The 15823-nt window shown below is 38.6% G+C and overlaps 1 protein-coding gene across 3 annotated transcripts in view; it reads left to right on the plus strand.

Annotated features, from left to right (window-relative positions):
- The window catches only part of CCNB3 (cyclin B3), an 82496-nt gene that overhangs the window by 10048 nt on the left and 56625 nt on the right, over positions 1-15823 (plus strand). For 2 of the 3 annotated variants that reach the window (XM_047844830.1, XM_047844832.1), the window contains exons 1-4: positions 3319-3452; positions 6933-7064; positions 9428-9514; positions 14526-14656. In XM_047844830.1, the coding sequence (XP_047700786.1) occupies positions 6969-7064; positions 9428-9514; positions 14526-14656 (314 nt within the window). In that variant the 5' untranslated portion in view covers positions 3319-3452; positions 6933-6968. Of the gene's footprint in view, positions 1-3318; positions 3453-6932; positions 7065-9427; positions 9515-14525; positions 14657-15823 lie in introns of those variants that run through there. The other variant, XM_047844831.1, reaches the window with a different exon arrangement.

Below are 15823 nucleotides of genomic sequence, written 5' to 3' on the forward strand. Positions count from 1 at the left end.
AAGTATATGAATACACTGATTTATACCCCTATGTTTATTGCAGCATTATTTACAATAGCCAAGATATGGAAGCAACCTAAGTGTCCATCTGTAGATAAATAAAGAAGATCTTGTATACACATGCACACATAAAACAGAATATTAGTTAGCCATAAAAAAGAATGAGGTCTTGCCATTTATGACAACATGAATGGACCTAGAGGGTGCAATGCTAAGTGAAATAAGTCAAAGACAAATACCATATCATTTCATTTATATGTGGAATCTTAAAAACAATACAAATGAACAAATGAAAAAACAGAAATAGACTCATAAAGAGAACAAATTGGTGGTTGCTGGAGGGATGGGCTGGGTGAAATAGTCGAAGGGGATTAAGAAGTACAAAATTCCAGTTTTAAAATAAAAAAGTCAGGGAAATCAAAAGTACAGTACAGGGAATATAGTCAATAATATAACCGTGTTTCGTATTGACAGATGGTAAGTACAGTTATTATGGTGATCATTGTGTGATGTATGCAATTGTTGAATCACTATATTGTACAGCTGAAGTTAATATCACATTGTATGCCACCTATACTTCAATAATAAAAATTAAAGAAAATAAGACTTACAGTGACTTGGGCTAATACTGTATTTCTTCCTTAGTGCATCCCAGCGAGCCACTTGTTGACAATGATTACCCTTAAAAGAAGATACTAATTTGCTTAGTTAACAAATATTTTTAAATCATTTGTCAAGGAGGCAGGTATAGGGTAATGATTATGTGTTTGCCTCTGGAATCATATTGCTTGAATTTAAACCCCAGTCCAGTAACTTACTAGCTGTGTGATCTTGGGAAAGTTACTAAACTTCTCTGTACTCCAAGTTTCTCTTCTGCAAAATGGGGATATTAACACCTCATTGTATTATTGTGAGTCTCAGAACAGCATCAATCTTATAGTAAGCAATTGATAGATATGAACTATTATCAATGCTAATGACTGGAGATAGAGCACAGTGGATATGATCCTTATAGTTATGGGCCTTGCATTCATTTTGCTTTGTTTATTATACATTTTAATTTTTTATTTTTTGGAATTTTAAAAATTGCAATTAAAGTATAGTTGACATATATTAGTTTCAGGTGCATGACATAGTTATTTGGCAGTTATATATATCACAAAGTGCTTATCACAATAAGTGTAGTTACCATCTGCCACCATACAAAGTTATTAAAATATTATTGACTATATTCCCTATGCTGTACTTTTCATCCTCATGACTTATTTATTTTATAACTGGAAGCTTTTACTTCTTAATCCCTTCATTTATTTTCCCATTCCCCTCAACCCCCCACAACTATCAGTTGATTCTATTTATGAATCTGTTTTTTTATTTGTTCATTTATGGTTTTTAGATTCCACATATAAGTGAAATCATATGGTATTTGTCTTTCTCTGTAAGACTTATTTCACTTAGTGTAATAGTCTTTAAATAAGGACCTTGCATTCTTGAGTGAGGAGATAGGTTAAAAAATTACAAATAGCAGTACTTAGTCTAAAATAAATGTAAGGGGCTGGGATAGTATAAAGGAGTGGGAGGAGAATCCTACTTTAGATAACATGGTCAGGGGAGGCCTCTCTGAAGAGGGGGCATTTAAGTTGAGACTTGAAGCATCAGAAAAAAACAATTTAAAGAATGGAGGGAAGAATGTTCTAGGCAGTGGGAACATCATGTGCAAAGACTCTGAGGAGAGGGATTTTATTATATGGAAATTTTTGAAAGACATATATGGCTATCACGTAGTGAACAAGAAAGAGTGGTATGAGATGAGGTTAATGGTATAGGCAGGACCTTGTAGACCAGAGTAAGGAGTTTGGATTTTGTGTTCTGTGGGAAACCACTAAAGCATGAGAGAAAGGGGATATAATTTTTCTTTTTAAAAACGAGTGGTCTTGTAATCTCTAATTCACATTAAAGGAGATCAATATTGTAAAGAGGGAGAGCAGCTTGGAGGCTCATGGCAGTGGTCCAAATGAGAGACCGTGGTGGCAGTGGAGATGAAAAGAAGTGGATGGATGTAAGGTACAGTTTTAAGGTACAGGACTTGCTGAAGGATTGGATGCGGGAAGGTAAGGTTATGGAAGAGAGTTTGAATCAAGGATGATACCCAGGTTTCTGACTTGATTAACAGTTTTGACGTGGTACCATTTTTTGGAATGGGAGACATCGGAAGAAGGGTCAGGTTTGGTAAGTGTTGTGAACATGTTGAATTTGAGGTATCTATCAGACATCCAAGTACAGATGTGGAGTAGTCAGTTGGATTTATGAATCTGGAGTTCAGGGTCAGCTTTTAGATGATGTTTAAAGTCGTGTATCTGGATGAAATAAACTAGGGAGATTAAAAAGAGAAGAAGGTCTGGGATCATGTGAATACTCCACCTTTAATGTAGAAGCTGTGAGATACTAAAAGGAGAATGGGCTGATAATAAAGGCAGGGATGTAGTTTAGTGGTATCTGCTGTATATGCAGGAAGTCCTGGATTTTATCTTTGGTATCTCCATTTACTCTTTGCATCCTTAGAGGATAGGGCAGGGCTATCAATTTTCAAGTCTTGTCAATTACTCATCTATAGTTTTTCTAGCTCCTGGAACAAAGCAGGTGCTCAGTAACTTGAATGAATGAATGAATGAATGAATGAGTAAAATGAATAAGAATATCTGAGTTGTAATACCTGCTTTGCCACAATGTAGGTTTGTGACATTGAGCAGTTAGCAAGTTACAATTTTGTTATCTGTAAAATGGCAATAATAAAGGTACCTCTCTTTTTGGACAGGATTTAAAACAAAAATTTGTAGCAGCACAGAGCTATTGGTAAATTAATGCTAACTACTATTAGCTCTCTGCACTTTGGGTGCTTATTCATAAAATAGGGGCAATAAATTACTGCCCTTCCCTCACAAGGCCATTTGTGAAGCCAGCAGGAGTTAACATTTGACTCTACAAAGGGTTATTAGTATTAATTTTTTAGTTGGTCTGAATCTGCACTATGCAGCCACTCCCTCCCATCCTAGAAGCAGGATTATTTAAAGAAAACTTCTCTTTAAAGAGCCCAGTACTCCGCTGGTCAGGCCTGCCAAGTTCAACCAATTGTATTTGAAACCACGCCCCAATGCGAAGTCTGTTAGCTGCAGAGTTCAATTTAAAAATACCCAGCCCCGCCTCTCCGGGCTGGGGGGGAGCACGCGTCCCAACTGTGCACGCTGATTGGCTCCTCCTGGCCAATCACCACTGCGCTTCCTTCTGGGGCTGTAATTTTCAAAATTTGCTACTGGGCAGATTGGAGCCGGCACAGTCCAGGTTGAGAAGGACGCGGGTCGCTACAACACGGAGCTCCGTTCATTTCCTGGGCCTCTCCTGGTCTAGGAGTGCGTCCATGATCTTTCCTGTTCTGCCCTCAGTCTCGATGTGAGGTAGGCGTCTTTGGGCTTGTACTGTCCGCTCGAATGTCCGGCCCAGTCGCACGCGGGTTGATGCCTCAGCACCACTCCTGTTCCTGGTTAACACGCTGTCTTCTCTCGCCCGCAAGCGCGGCATCCTTGCCTTGAAACCTTTGTTTTGTTCTGATGTCAGCAGTGTGAGCGAAGTTGGGCAGGAGTGTGTTTTAGAGGATGAGATGGCAAAACGAGTGAGACTAGGTCCTAGCTTTTAGATAGAGTGACCAGTACACATGCCTGAATCAGAGTACATTTACAGAACGTCTTTTCACAAGTGGAAGTGTGGAGGATTAGTTTCACTGACCCTTATTTAAGTCAGAGAATGCTACTTGCAGGATGACTTTTGAACTACAGGTGGTAGGATATGAAGGAGGATGGAAATGTGTGCTCTCTCCCTTGTTCTCCCTTTGATCTCCACTGGCTGTCTTCTATCCCCTACTCCAACCGCTGCAGCTGGCTTTCCCACTGCTCTCCGCTTTGGTCCACTTAGGATCCTAGAATGTCAGAAGTCAAAGGACCCAGAACAGTGCTTCTTAAACTTTGAAGTGCATACAACTCACCTAGGGATATTGCTAACTTGCACTTTCAGATTTGGTAGGTCTAGTTTGGGACCTGGGATTTTAAATTGCTAATACGCTCGCAGGTGATGCTAATGTTGCTGGTCTGTTCAAACCATGGTTAATAGCTAGGAGGTTCTGGTCCCATTGCCTCATTTTTTAAGGTGGGGAGACAAGGCCTAAAGAAAAGAGACTTGCCTAGTGTCATCCAGCCAGCTAGGGGCAAGGTCAGAGTTCTACCCTAGGCATCCTTCACAGCCTGGTACTGCTTTCATGCACACCATGCTGCATTGTCTTCCCAGTGTCTTGCTGTCTATAACCTGCATTTATATATAAAATGAAGTTGCTGTTGTTTCCTATAGACTGTCTTGATCTACAGTTTTGGAGTCTAAGCACCTGGGCTTCTAAATGAGCCAATCTGCCCCTGTTTGGGTTTTATCATCAGCCCTGGGATGCTCAGGGGGTCTCCAACACTTATCAGTGTGTATGTAGAGAATATGGAAAGTCTGGAAAGTGGAAAGGATTCTGATTTTCTCGTCCAAGCAAGGCTCCATTCTGTAGGTGGTAGAAGTCGAGAATGTTCTGCAGAATGTCCTTTAATGAAAGCTGTTTTTGGTGGTGCCAAGCCCCTACCCCCTCCTAATGGCAGAGAATACTTAAGTCAGTGTGTGTGTCCCCCAAAGAAAGTGATTAGTGTTCAGGAAAATGAAGGTGGTGTGTGATTATCATCTGAATAAACTTATTCTCTCAGGCTTAGTTACTCTGTGATGTAATCAACTGAAAGCTTTCTATCCTGTTGACTCCAGGCTATTTTTTTCTTTCCCCCTTGAAAGATAAAAGTTTCAGAACATGAATCTTTGGTCAGCCATTAAAAAAAATTGTATGAGGTGTTAATAATAGGGAGGTAAGTGGTTTTCAGACAGTGTGGTTAAGGGTGGGTGCACCCAATTTAGCTTTATTCCTGCTTGGCTGAGTTTTGAGAGATGAGATAGAAAATAGGTTTGGATTTTGGGGGATGAAAAGGAAAATAAGATGCACCACTTACTTTGAGGGCCTACCATGTGTTAGGCTTTGCACATACAAATTTCCTTTTGAGCCATATGATGCTTCTACAAATAAATGGTGGTATTGCTCTATTGCAAGTGAGAAAATTAAGGCTCAAAGATGCTAAGTTGGCTGGTTTAAAAACTCAGTGGCTTCTTTAAAAGATCTTTAGGCTCATTCTGTCTCCTTACACTTCCACATTAAAGCCTTTTGCTTTGGACCATGGACTGTTTTAGAGTGCTTTTGAGTATGATTGGAGAGACTTCATGGTATTTTAAAAAGAGCCCTAGAAAGAGCTGGGTGATCTATGCTGCTTAATAGTTTTGTCCTGGGTAGTAAGTTACTTAACACATCTGGGGCTCTACAGTGGAACGAATTGTATCTGTACTGCGTACCCTTACTGCTTTGTTGTGAGACCAACTGAAGTAATAAATGCGGAGGCACATACTTGTACTGATTTTTCCTGACAAAATGTTTAATACTTCTCCATCCAAAGCAAAACCCAAATCAGCCTTTCTCCTTTCTTAAACCTTCCTCTCAAGCTGCAGTCTTTTCTGCTTCCCTTTCTTAGCAGCCTGGCCCTAGCCTAGCATTCAGCCCCTTTCTGACTCTTCCCCAATACACTCTTTGTATTCATGCTCCAGACAACTGGGAAGTCCCTGCACCTGCTGTGCTTGCCATGTGCAAGCCTCTGCCTGCGCTCAGGCTTTCTTTGCCTGCAAAAGCTCCCCAGTCTGCTTGGGATCCCCTTTGTCACTTAAGTCTAGATCATATATAACTTCCTCTATGAAGGCTTCTTCCACCCCTTTATCCCCCCTACAAGATTACTGACTTTCTATTATGTTGCTGTTACTACAGCAACATATTTACTCTTATTAAATCATTGCCACATTTTTATGTTACTGTTAGAGCTGTGCATGTGAATACTTATAGGATAAGATGAATGATTTGTGTTTGTATCTCCATTGCCTGAAATACCAGGTACAGAGTAGCAGGTAAGTTTGTTGCATTGCCTTTAGGGTCTCTCTTAGAGGAGCCTATTATTTGTCAAATGCAGTTGAACTTGGAGATTGAATGTGGGTGAGGTTGGAAGGGCAGTTGCATCTGAGTGGGAAAGGTCTCCTGTATATCCAAAAACTGGTTCCTCCTGACAATGCATTTGCTTGTGAGTCACATAAGTGTATCCTAACTATTGAGGACTCACAAAGAACTTTAAGGAGTGTAGAATGGGGTCCACCACTGAGATGGGACAAAAATAGGACTCTCCCAAGGGCTGTAATGACGGTTAAATTTTTATGTCAAGTGATTTTTCAATAAGTTAGTTCCTTCTATCATTATCTCATCTTGAATTTTTTTCTTGCCAGGTGTCTGGAACTGGATTACAGTTTCTTCTGATGGAATGCAGTGTTTGAATACTTTGGCCTATCATGTATATGTGTGTGCAGTATATTCTTGTGTCTTCTCTGTAGCATCATTATAATTGCTGTGCCAGGACCCTGTGCCTTTTAAAGAACATTAACCCTTCCAACTGGCTTCCATACTATGTGATCTGTCAAGTTCTTGATTGTTTTTAATGCAAAACGTTCATGTGATTTGTTCCCAGTATTCCCAGGCCTAAACTAGGAGGTAGGCCATAGTTCCAGTGCCCACACAGGATGGCAGGCACTGTGCTGGGCTTTTTAGACTGCCCAAGGTTAATTATGGTAGAACCAGTATTTGAACCCAGATTTGCCTACTTCAAAGTATGTTTTCTCCTAGAGATGCTAGAGAGAGCTTGGGTATTCTCATGGGTTTCCAGAGAATGCTGTGATGTTTCTGGTGAATGATGTTTTAAAGAGTCGCTTTCTGCTTGCAGCCCTATCTTGGATAGACACTGCTGAATCTGTAAGAGATGCCACTACCACTACCATCCCGAGGCTCCAAACCTGGGATGAAGAAATCTCAGTCCAGCAACGTTGTGCCCAGCGATCATGGCCAATATGGAAAGGTTAGAGCAAGCCGTCTCTGCCAACAGTGTCTTGAGTAGCTTCTTCCTGTGTTGGCTCAGTCCCTATCCCCACCCCTAATCTTTCTGAATATGTGTTGTTTAATCTGAGAAATTGGGAAGGCATGGTAGCCCTTGTAGTTGAAGAAGACCAGCAAATTAGAACTTGGGTTCTAAGCATGAATTCTACTTTTCCATAAATGCATAGCTAAAATGAAGGACACCCTTTACAATCTTCAAAAGTAAACAGTACTGAGCTCTCATTAATGATCACATCTATACTCTTAGTTTCTGGGAGATGTTCAAAGCACCTTGCCAGGAGGCTGCTTAGTACCTCCTGGGGAGAATATGAAGATTAGATCAACAAATGGATTATCGTGCTTTTTACAGCTATTAAATTTGAATAATGCATCCATTTTGCTTTTGCTGTTTTGACCTTGTGGATAGTTTGACAGTGTCATTCCAACCCTGTGATGTTCTTTGTTCCTCATCATACATATTTTAATCAGAGTTTTACTAACACTGATGAATTGTCATTAAGGGAGTATTTCCTAGAGCAAACATCATTAGGCCAATTTAATTTCCTTGATTGGTTTTCTTGCAGTACAGATAAACATTTTCCAATGATTTTCATTTTTTGGTTTACTAAAATGATTTTCATGGAGGGGCTAAATGTTTTTTTTCATATGTAAATTTGGTAAGAAGGATTTGATACCTTGATCAGATTTTTGTCAATATTAGACATTAGAGCTCTGCCATGAGTTTTCTTTTGTGGTGGTTATTTTTCCAAATCCAACTTTCTTGGGGCACATTTTGTAAATCTACATTTTATTGAGTTCAGTTTCACTTGTGAATTTTATTTGGGGCTGATTGTTTCTACTGGTAATATTAAATGGGAATTGGGACAATTTATTTCTTAGCTAATTTGTGAGATTTGTGTAACCACGAAATATTTTAGTTTTGCTAATTATTTCCACTAGGATTATTTATCAAGAACTAGATAAAAGACTAATAGTTTTCTGATTTCCAAGCTTAATCCATTAGAAAGCAGAAGTAATTCTTCTCTTTCAGGATTGCTTTGCTGTACTAGATGGGTCTATTGTGTTTTTAATCCAATTCTTTAAACTTCTGATCACTTATTGTGTCATGTACTAACTTTTCATGGCCTAGATGAGGAACAGAGCAAATAAATGGCGCGACCCTAATGTTCTGCTTCCCATTATAACAGCTCTCTGATATAAGTAGGGCAGGGTTCTCATTTCATAAAGGAAATTTGAGACTTAGGAGACTTTTACCAAATAAAAATTGTTAGGGAGCAGAAGAGTCCTACGGTATAATTCATCCTAACCTCTAGCCCCATGGAGATGGCCTTATTCACATGGGAGTTGAGTAAGGCATGGTAAACAATAGCTAGAAAGAAAGCCACCTCTGCTCCAAAATATCCACCTCTCCTTCCTTCTACTAACCCTCATTCATATACACTAACAAATTAGAGGTTAATATGGATTACCAAACTCCTTTCTCAAAATACAAAATTTGGAGTGCCTGGTCTGCTCAGCTGGTAGGGTATCTGACTCTTGATCTCAGGGTTGTGAGTTTGAAACCCATGTTGAGTATAGAGATTGCTTAAAAAAATAACAAAATTAAATCATGAAAATGTATACTTAAAAAATTCAGAATTTTCTTTATGAGGCTTAAAGTCATATTGGGCTATATTATTTAAAAATATGATTTATGTACACTTAAGTTTATACAGACTTTTTAAAACATGTATTTTCTTATTTGATCTTTAAATAAGGAAGTTTATCATTCCAGTTATACTGATAAGAAAACTGAGGCTGAGAGATTACGTGAGTTGTCCAATGTCAATAGCTAGTAGAGAGGCGATCCTAGACCAGGATCTAGAGATAATGTGTTATTGTCCAATGGGAATGTTTTAAATACTTAACATAAGAGACACTTATTTGTTAAACTATTGAACTAATTTGCTTGAGAGCATCCATATTAAAGGAATGACTGGGAGTAGCTGGGTGGTGGTGGTGATTGATAATCTTAGATTGGATAACCGTAAAGATCAGAGAACTAAGAGGGAAAACTAGCTTTACTAAGCTATTTTGCTCATTCTGAGAGTTACACTAAAGGTCATCGTCATAGCCTTGTCCCTATCATCAGTGATTACCTCTTTCAGGGACTCTAAGTATCAGCGAGTGCCAAAATTTCATTTTTTGTAGTTCACTAGGGTTTATTCTATATATCCTTGGTTGCTTGGAGATTCTGGAGCTTCCCCCTGAGCTCTAAAGATGATCCAAAGTCCCTGAAAAGTGTTCATGATTGGATATACTTATTTGTCTCTTTTACTTTTTTAGAGAAGGGAGAATTACCAAGCAAAGATATCTTCATTTTCACCTAAGAGACCACGCAAAAAGAGATCAGCTTTTGAAGATCTCACCAACGTGAGTATGCTAGTTCAATCCTCTGCTGTGGTTTGCTAAGGCTTAGATAACCTCTTCCTTAAGGGACCTTTTTGGTTTGCCAGACCCTGACCCTCTCTAGAGTGTCGAGAGCCAATTTTATTTGGAATGGATGACCCAATTTCAGAAACTGCAGGAGCTATTCTGTTGATGCATACCATCTGGAATAATTGGTTGAGCTGTCTGGAAGCAGCAGACAGTGATTATCAGATGTGAAATTGTAGATAAATATAAAAACTATGGAATCTTGCATTTAGATAAAATCCAGAGGTGGCTCAGCTAGCTGCCTAGGCCTTGGAAGTAAGTATTTTGATGGAGTCATTGTCGTTGGGGGAAGTATTTATCAATTCAAATACTATGGGCAGTTCGTACAGTAGTTTTTTTCTGTTGTGTAGAACTGTTCTCAGCCGTAACATCTTTGGCTCCTGGCATTAAATTCCAGCAGCAGCCCATTCATAGTGACCACAAAAAAATGTGCCCTGATGTACGGAACCACTGAGGACCGCAGTTCCATGATCTATCTGGTCTTCAACTATGGAGATTGAGAAACTCAATTTTGGTGAGAATTGTTGAGTTCACTTCCAAGTTACCTCCCTCCTGGTGTTATTAAGTAGCAAAATCCAGAATTGATAGTTAAGATGTTACTAATTGAATGTAGAATTGGGCCAAAGGTAATCTTTGGTTTTAGAAAATAATAACTGATGACAAGTGAGTGCTTACCATGTGCCAGGCACTATTCTAAGCACTTTTTCCGGTATCAACTCACTTAATCCTCATTTATTTCTATGAGGTAGATACCATAATTATGTATACAGATTAGGATTTGCCAAATGTTGCTTTTGAAGCCTGTTTTATCTAGGATACAGAGAACCCTGCCCTCCATAATAGAGTGTCCTTCTGTGACTACCAGAATACATCTACTAGACAATATTTTACTCCCTTGAGCAAGATTGGATAAGTATTGGCAAAGTTCTCTCTTTTGGATCTCTCCTCTTTAGGTATTATGTGACCACCTTTGTACTAGTATAGTCTTTTTCCCATGCAGATTGCAACATATATAATTAGGTTATGACTTTCTGAATAATTTCAGATTGACTGTTGATTGGTTGAAAAAGACCCTTCCCACACAGACCTATAGGGTTAGATTTGTTTCCTGACTTATTTAGCCATGGATCTAGAAACTTAGCTGAAATAAGATAGCTACACAAATCGGAAGCGGATGCAGCCCATGTTAGTGTGGCTTCTCTTGACCCCCAGAGTCTCTGATGGGAGAGCAGTTATGACAATGTGCAAAGCAAGGTCTTACAGCATATGAGAAAATTTCTGGCTGTGTGTCAGTCGTTTTTTTTCCCTCCATGAAGTTTATACTGCAATTCATAAAGAACAAACACGAATAAACAAATAGAAAAGAAATCATCCAGGATCCTTCTGGGTCTCTAACTGATGCACTATCTATTAGGCCACATCCTTATATAGGGTTGGAGTGGGAGAAGCAAGACATCTCTCAGCAGTAGCTCTACCCCTAGCTTTCCAGAAACTCAGAAAGCAGAATTCCCCTTTGCATATAAGTTCTGAAGATTCAATTTGGTCACCTTGAATAGTCTTTGGTACTTGCCAGAGAAAGTTCCATCATTACAATGTGCCTAAACCATTCATATGTCTGAGCTTATCTATTTGAGGGGTGAGGGCTCCTTTCTCTCAGAATTTTGGGGATTCCCTATATGATTATTTGCTTCTTTCTGTCTGTATTACTAAGTCTCCATGTCCACACATCTATCTTTTCCTCAGCATTCACCAGTGAGGTCCTGGCCTGCCAAAGGAATCTATCTGTTGTAATTAATCTGCTGTATTTTTCTTTTCCTCTTTATCATTCAAGCATGGGAAGGACTTTTGATATGTAAGAACTGGTCCTAAGCTAGTAGACAAGGAGATAGGGTCTGTATCCACATTTACCTAAATGATTTTGTGTCAGTAGGACACAATTTTCATATTTTTTTAATGAAACAATTGTAAGGAAGTGCAGATTAAGGTCCCCTTGAGCTGAAATCTGAGAATATTAGTGCTTTGAACTTTCACATATGGCAGGTAGAGAGTTTCACCCTAAGTGTTGGGGTCTCCACCTCTCTTCTGCCAAGAATACATTTCTTTTCTAATACTGAATCTCGGTTGCACATATAGGGAGTTTGTAAGACTTTAAGTAAGAAGTTAAAATGAAAATAGTGCCAAGCTATTTGAGGATCAGAGTTGGATGACTTGGGGACCTAAGAAAGAATTCCCTATTGAATTGTGGTTGCTTATTATGATCTGATGATACAAAGGCATATTTTTTAATATTTCATTTGGAAATAAGTTCAAGTTTACAAAAAGTTGCAAAAATACAAAGTAGTACAAATAATATACATATACCCTTCACCTGGTTTAACCTATAGTTAACATTTTATCCCATTTGCTTATATACATCATGGTCCTTTACCCCTAAGTACTTTAGTGTATAGTTTCTCAGAGAAATTGTATTGTATAACCACAGTACTGTTAACAACTTTATAGATTTACATTGATATATTTTTATGTCATCTATTCATATTCCAATTTTTTCAGTTGACCTTATAAGGTCAATGTTATAAGTATTTTTACCCTCCAGTAAAAGATCCAGTGTAGTATCATTTACTTGTTGTGTCTCTAGCTGTTTTTAATCTGGAACATTTCCATAGCCTTTCTTTGTTTTTCATCGACATTACCATTTTTTGAAGAATACAGTCCCACCTAGACACCTTTTTAAAAATAGAACATTCCTCATTTTGTGTTTGTCTGATGCTTCTATGTGACTAGATTGATATTATACATACTTGGCTGGGGTACTGTGTAGGTGATGTTCTGTCCTTAGGATATCACATCTGGAGGCACATGATGTCCATCTGTCCCTCACTGGTGATAGTCAAGATGTTGTCTGGGGAAATTTATTTAACATGGGGCTTTGGGGAGCTGCAGTCAAGATGTTGTCTGGCTTCCCACTGTGTAATTACTATTTATAATTTTTCCTCTTGCAACTAATATGTGGTCTGTGGGACACACTCTTAAGAGCCTGCAAATAACCTGCTCTACATAAAAATTTTCCCCTAGATTTAACATCCATTGATGATTTTTGTCTAAACCAAATCTTTATGCTGATTTTTCCAGCTATAGCACTCACTTCACATTTACCAGTCTGCCCTTGGTATTCTATTAAAGTGTGAGCCTTCCCTCCTTCCCTATTTATTATTAGTGTGGACTTATAAATTCCCATTTTTTCAGTGGTTTATTGTTCGTTATTGTACTTAATTATTTTGGTGCTCAAATTGTCCCAGATTTGGCCAGTAGAGTTCCCCTCAATCTGACTGCTGTGTCTTTGTGACATATTCTCATAAATTTTAAAAAAAATTTCTTAATGTTTATTTTTGAGAGAGAGAATGAGAATGAGTGGGGGAGGGGCAGAGAGAGAGGGGGAGAGAGAGAGAGAGAGAGAGAGAGAGAGAGAGAATACCAAGTAGGCTTCACGCTGCTAGCACAGAGCCCAATGCAAAGGTCAAACTCACAAACCATGAGATCATGGCCTGAGGTCAAATCAAGAGTTAGATGATTAACTGACTGAGCCATCCAGGCACCCCATCTCAGAAATGTTTTGAGCCTCTTCTTTCCAGCATCGCAAGATGTTCTAGGTTCCTCTTGCATCTGTTTTATCTCAGCCCTGGAGTCAACCATTTCTCCAAAGAACTCTGGTTCCTTTTAGTGGGGAATGGTATTAGAGACCAAAATCTCAGTGCTAAGTGTGCTACTGGAGCACCTACTTTTTCTGCCCTTTCAGCAGACAGAACTAGGAAATATCTGCATATGCCTATGCATGCACACATATGTGTACTTAAACATACATACACATATATCTGTATACACAGATGCACACACATGTATACATATACCTATATACTCAGATGTATATACATACACCTATTTAAGAAATCATGGATTTGGACAGTTCCTATTCCAATACACAGGGATTTTTCTTGCATTCCCTAATCCATATTTGTATTTTCTTTCTCCTACAGTGAGAACTCTTGTAACCAAGGACATCAACACATTTACTCAATACTATAACCCATCTAAAAGGGTTTCAAAATTACTTCATTCATACCACCATAATAAACCTGTTAAAAATATTTCCAGCTTTATTTGCAATGTTCTTTGCCACCCCACAAACCCGTCCTGACTGAAGATGTGTATCTTAAGGGTATATAGTCTAATACTGTGTTTACTTGGATTAGTTGTTGTATTTTCTTCTGTTTTCTTTTTCCCTTAATGTGGTTATGGCATTTATTTGGAATACAATTATGTTCAGTTTGTTTCATTTTAAAGGCACAACTTTTAAATTTATTTTTACTGAAAATATTCACAGTCTCATGATCTCTTTTGTTTAATAGAATTAGTCATGATTAGAGTTTATGGTGGAGTTCCCCAAAGCCCCATGTTAAATAAATTTCCCCTCAATGAGATGGGATAGATGTATTGCAGGTAGTGTTGTGGCAGAGGTCTACCTGAAAAACTAGTTGATTTTGGTATACCCAGGCAGCCAAGCCAGTTATATTACCTTTTTCTCCCTCTGAACATCTTATGGAGTCAAAGTGGAATGTGATATTAACAAAACATCTTTCTGGGAATTTGCCAGCCAGTATGCCTGACATGGAGATTAGAACTACATTTTTTGTATCTTGGAATCATTTAAGGCTGCTATTTAGCTAATATTTAGCAGTACTATTGTACTGCTAGCTTCTGCTGTGATTAGTTGGCACCAGTACCACACTGGTTGTGAGATGTTTCGATTATTACTCTTGGGAATATCCAAACAAGGTGTGGATGTGAGTCAAAAATTTCCTATAAGAGCTACCTATTAGATAATTTGTGGTTCTCCAGATTTCCTTGCTTCCTTCTTCCCCTGCCCACCCCCACCTCATTTTTTTCACAGGCTTCTCAAATTCAACCTGCCCAGCTCAAGAAGGAAGCCAGTAGGGAGTTTGTTAAAGATGTTTCCAAGAAGATAAAAGGGAACACACCTGCTCTTGGGTTGGCCAAAAACAATGAGATGAATATGGAAAGGTGAGTAAGAAGTGACTCTGATGGCATTGTTTTAGATGGTAAAGGAGAGTATGTGATATCATTTGACCTCCTTTTGTCCCCCATTGAGACATATTTAGTGTGCCACAGTGGTGATTATACATTAACCCCTGGGTGCTGAGGTAGGCCCAGCTGTGGTTGCTGAAGTGTTATAGGCTTCTTCTCTCCTTCCATGGTGTGTGCATATTGAAAGAGCTGTTGTCATTGGGAAGTTTGCCAAAAGATCTTGGGCTCATCTTTTCTCTCTTTTAGTAATTAAGTCCCTGTTTGAGCTAGTCTATTATTGAGAGTATGGTGGCAACTTTTCAGGTGATACTCAGACGCTGGTTGATAGTTTGCCAATCTGCTTATCTCATTAGAAGCTTTTGGGAGAGGCTTGTTCCTTGTTACTGGAGAGAAATTGCTCTCTCTCTCTAGGCCCAAAACATTTGTATTCCAGATGTTACAGGGAACTGTTCATAGGTTTTGCAAGTAGGTATGAGTATTCTTATTTGGGTTAGAAAAAGGATTTACCCCTAGAAAAACTTTTATTAGAAGAAGAGTTAGAAAGTGGAGTGAGGCCTTAGAAAGTGGAGTGAGTTATAAAGTGGAGGAGACCTCTCCTCATCCCAGTGGGAATTACTTTCAGGAAAGAAGAGAATAAATTAGCTGAACAGATACAGCAGGCCTAAGCATGAGTTCCAAAGGGTAAGAGAAAAAGCTTGGGTAACTCCAGAAAATTAACATGTTAGGTCCATGAGTCACTTTTTCTAATTACCTAGGAGAAAGAAATCAAACCAGATTAGTATTTATTCCTACTTAGTTTCTTGCTGAAATGAAATTCCTGGGATTTCTATGTGTATTTTGACTTTAATTCCCTGCATTATTTTCTCCTGAATTTCTTTTATAAGTCTAACTTTAGCAGAGAAATCCTCACAAAATACCACAAACATTCTTGCCTTCACTTAGGGTTCAGTGGAATGGACCTTAATAATAGCACTAGAGCTAGTAGCTGACATTTATTGAGAGCTCACTATAATCACATTTTATTCTAAGTGAGGTTTTTTTTTTTTGCTAACTTCTATATTGAGATATAATTTACATACTATGCAGTTCACCCATTTAATGTGTATAGTTCAAAAGCTTTCAGTATATTTGAAATTATTCAGC

The sequence above is a fragment of the Prionailurus viverrinus genome, chromosome X (genome assembly GCF_022837055.1).
Source record: "Prionailurus viverrinus isolate Anna chromosome X, UM_Priviv_1.0, whole genome shotgun sequence".
In the NCBI taxonomy this organism is placed as follows: domain Eukaryota; kingdom Metazoa; phylum Chordata; class Mammalia; order Carnivora; family Felidae; genus Prionailurus; species Prionailurus viverrinus.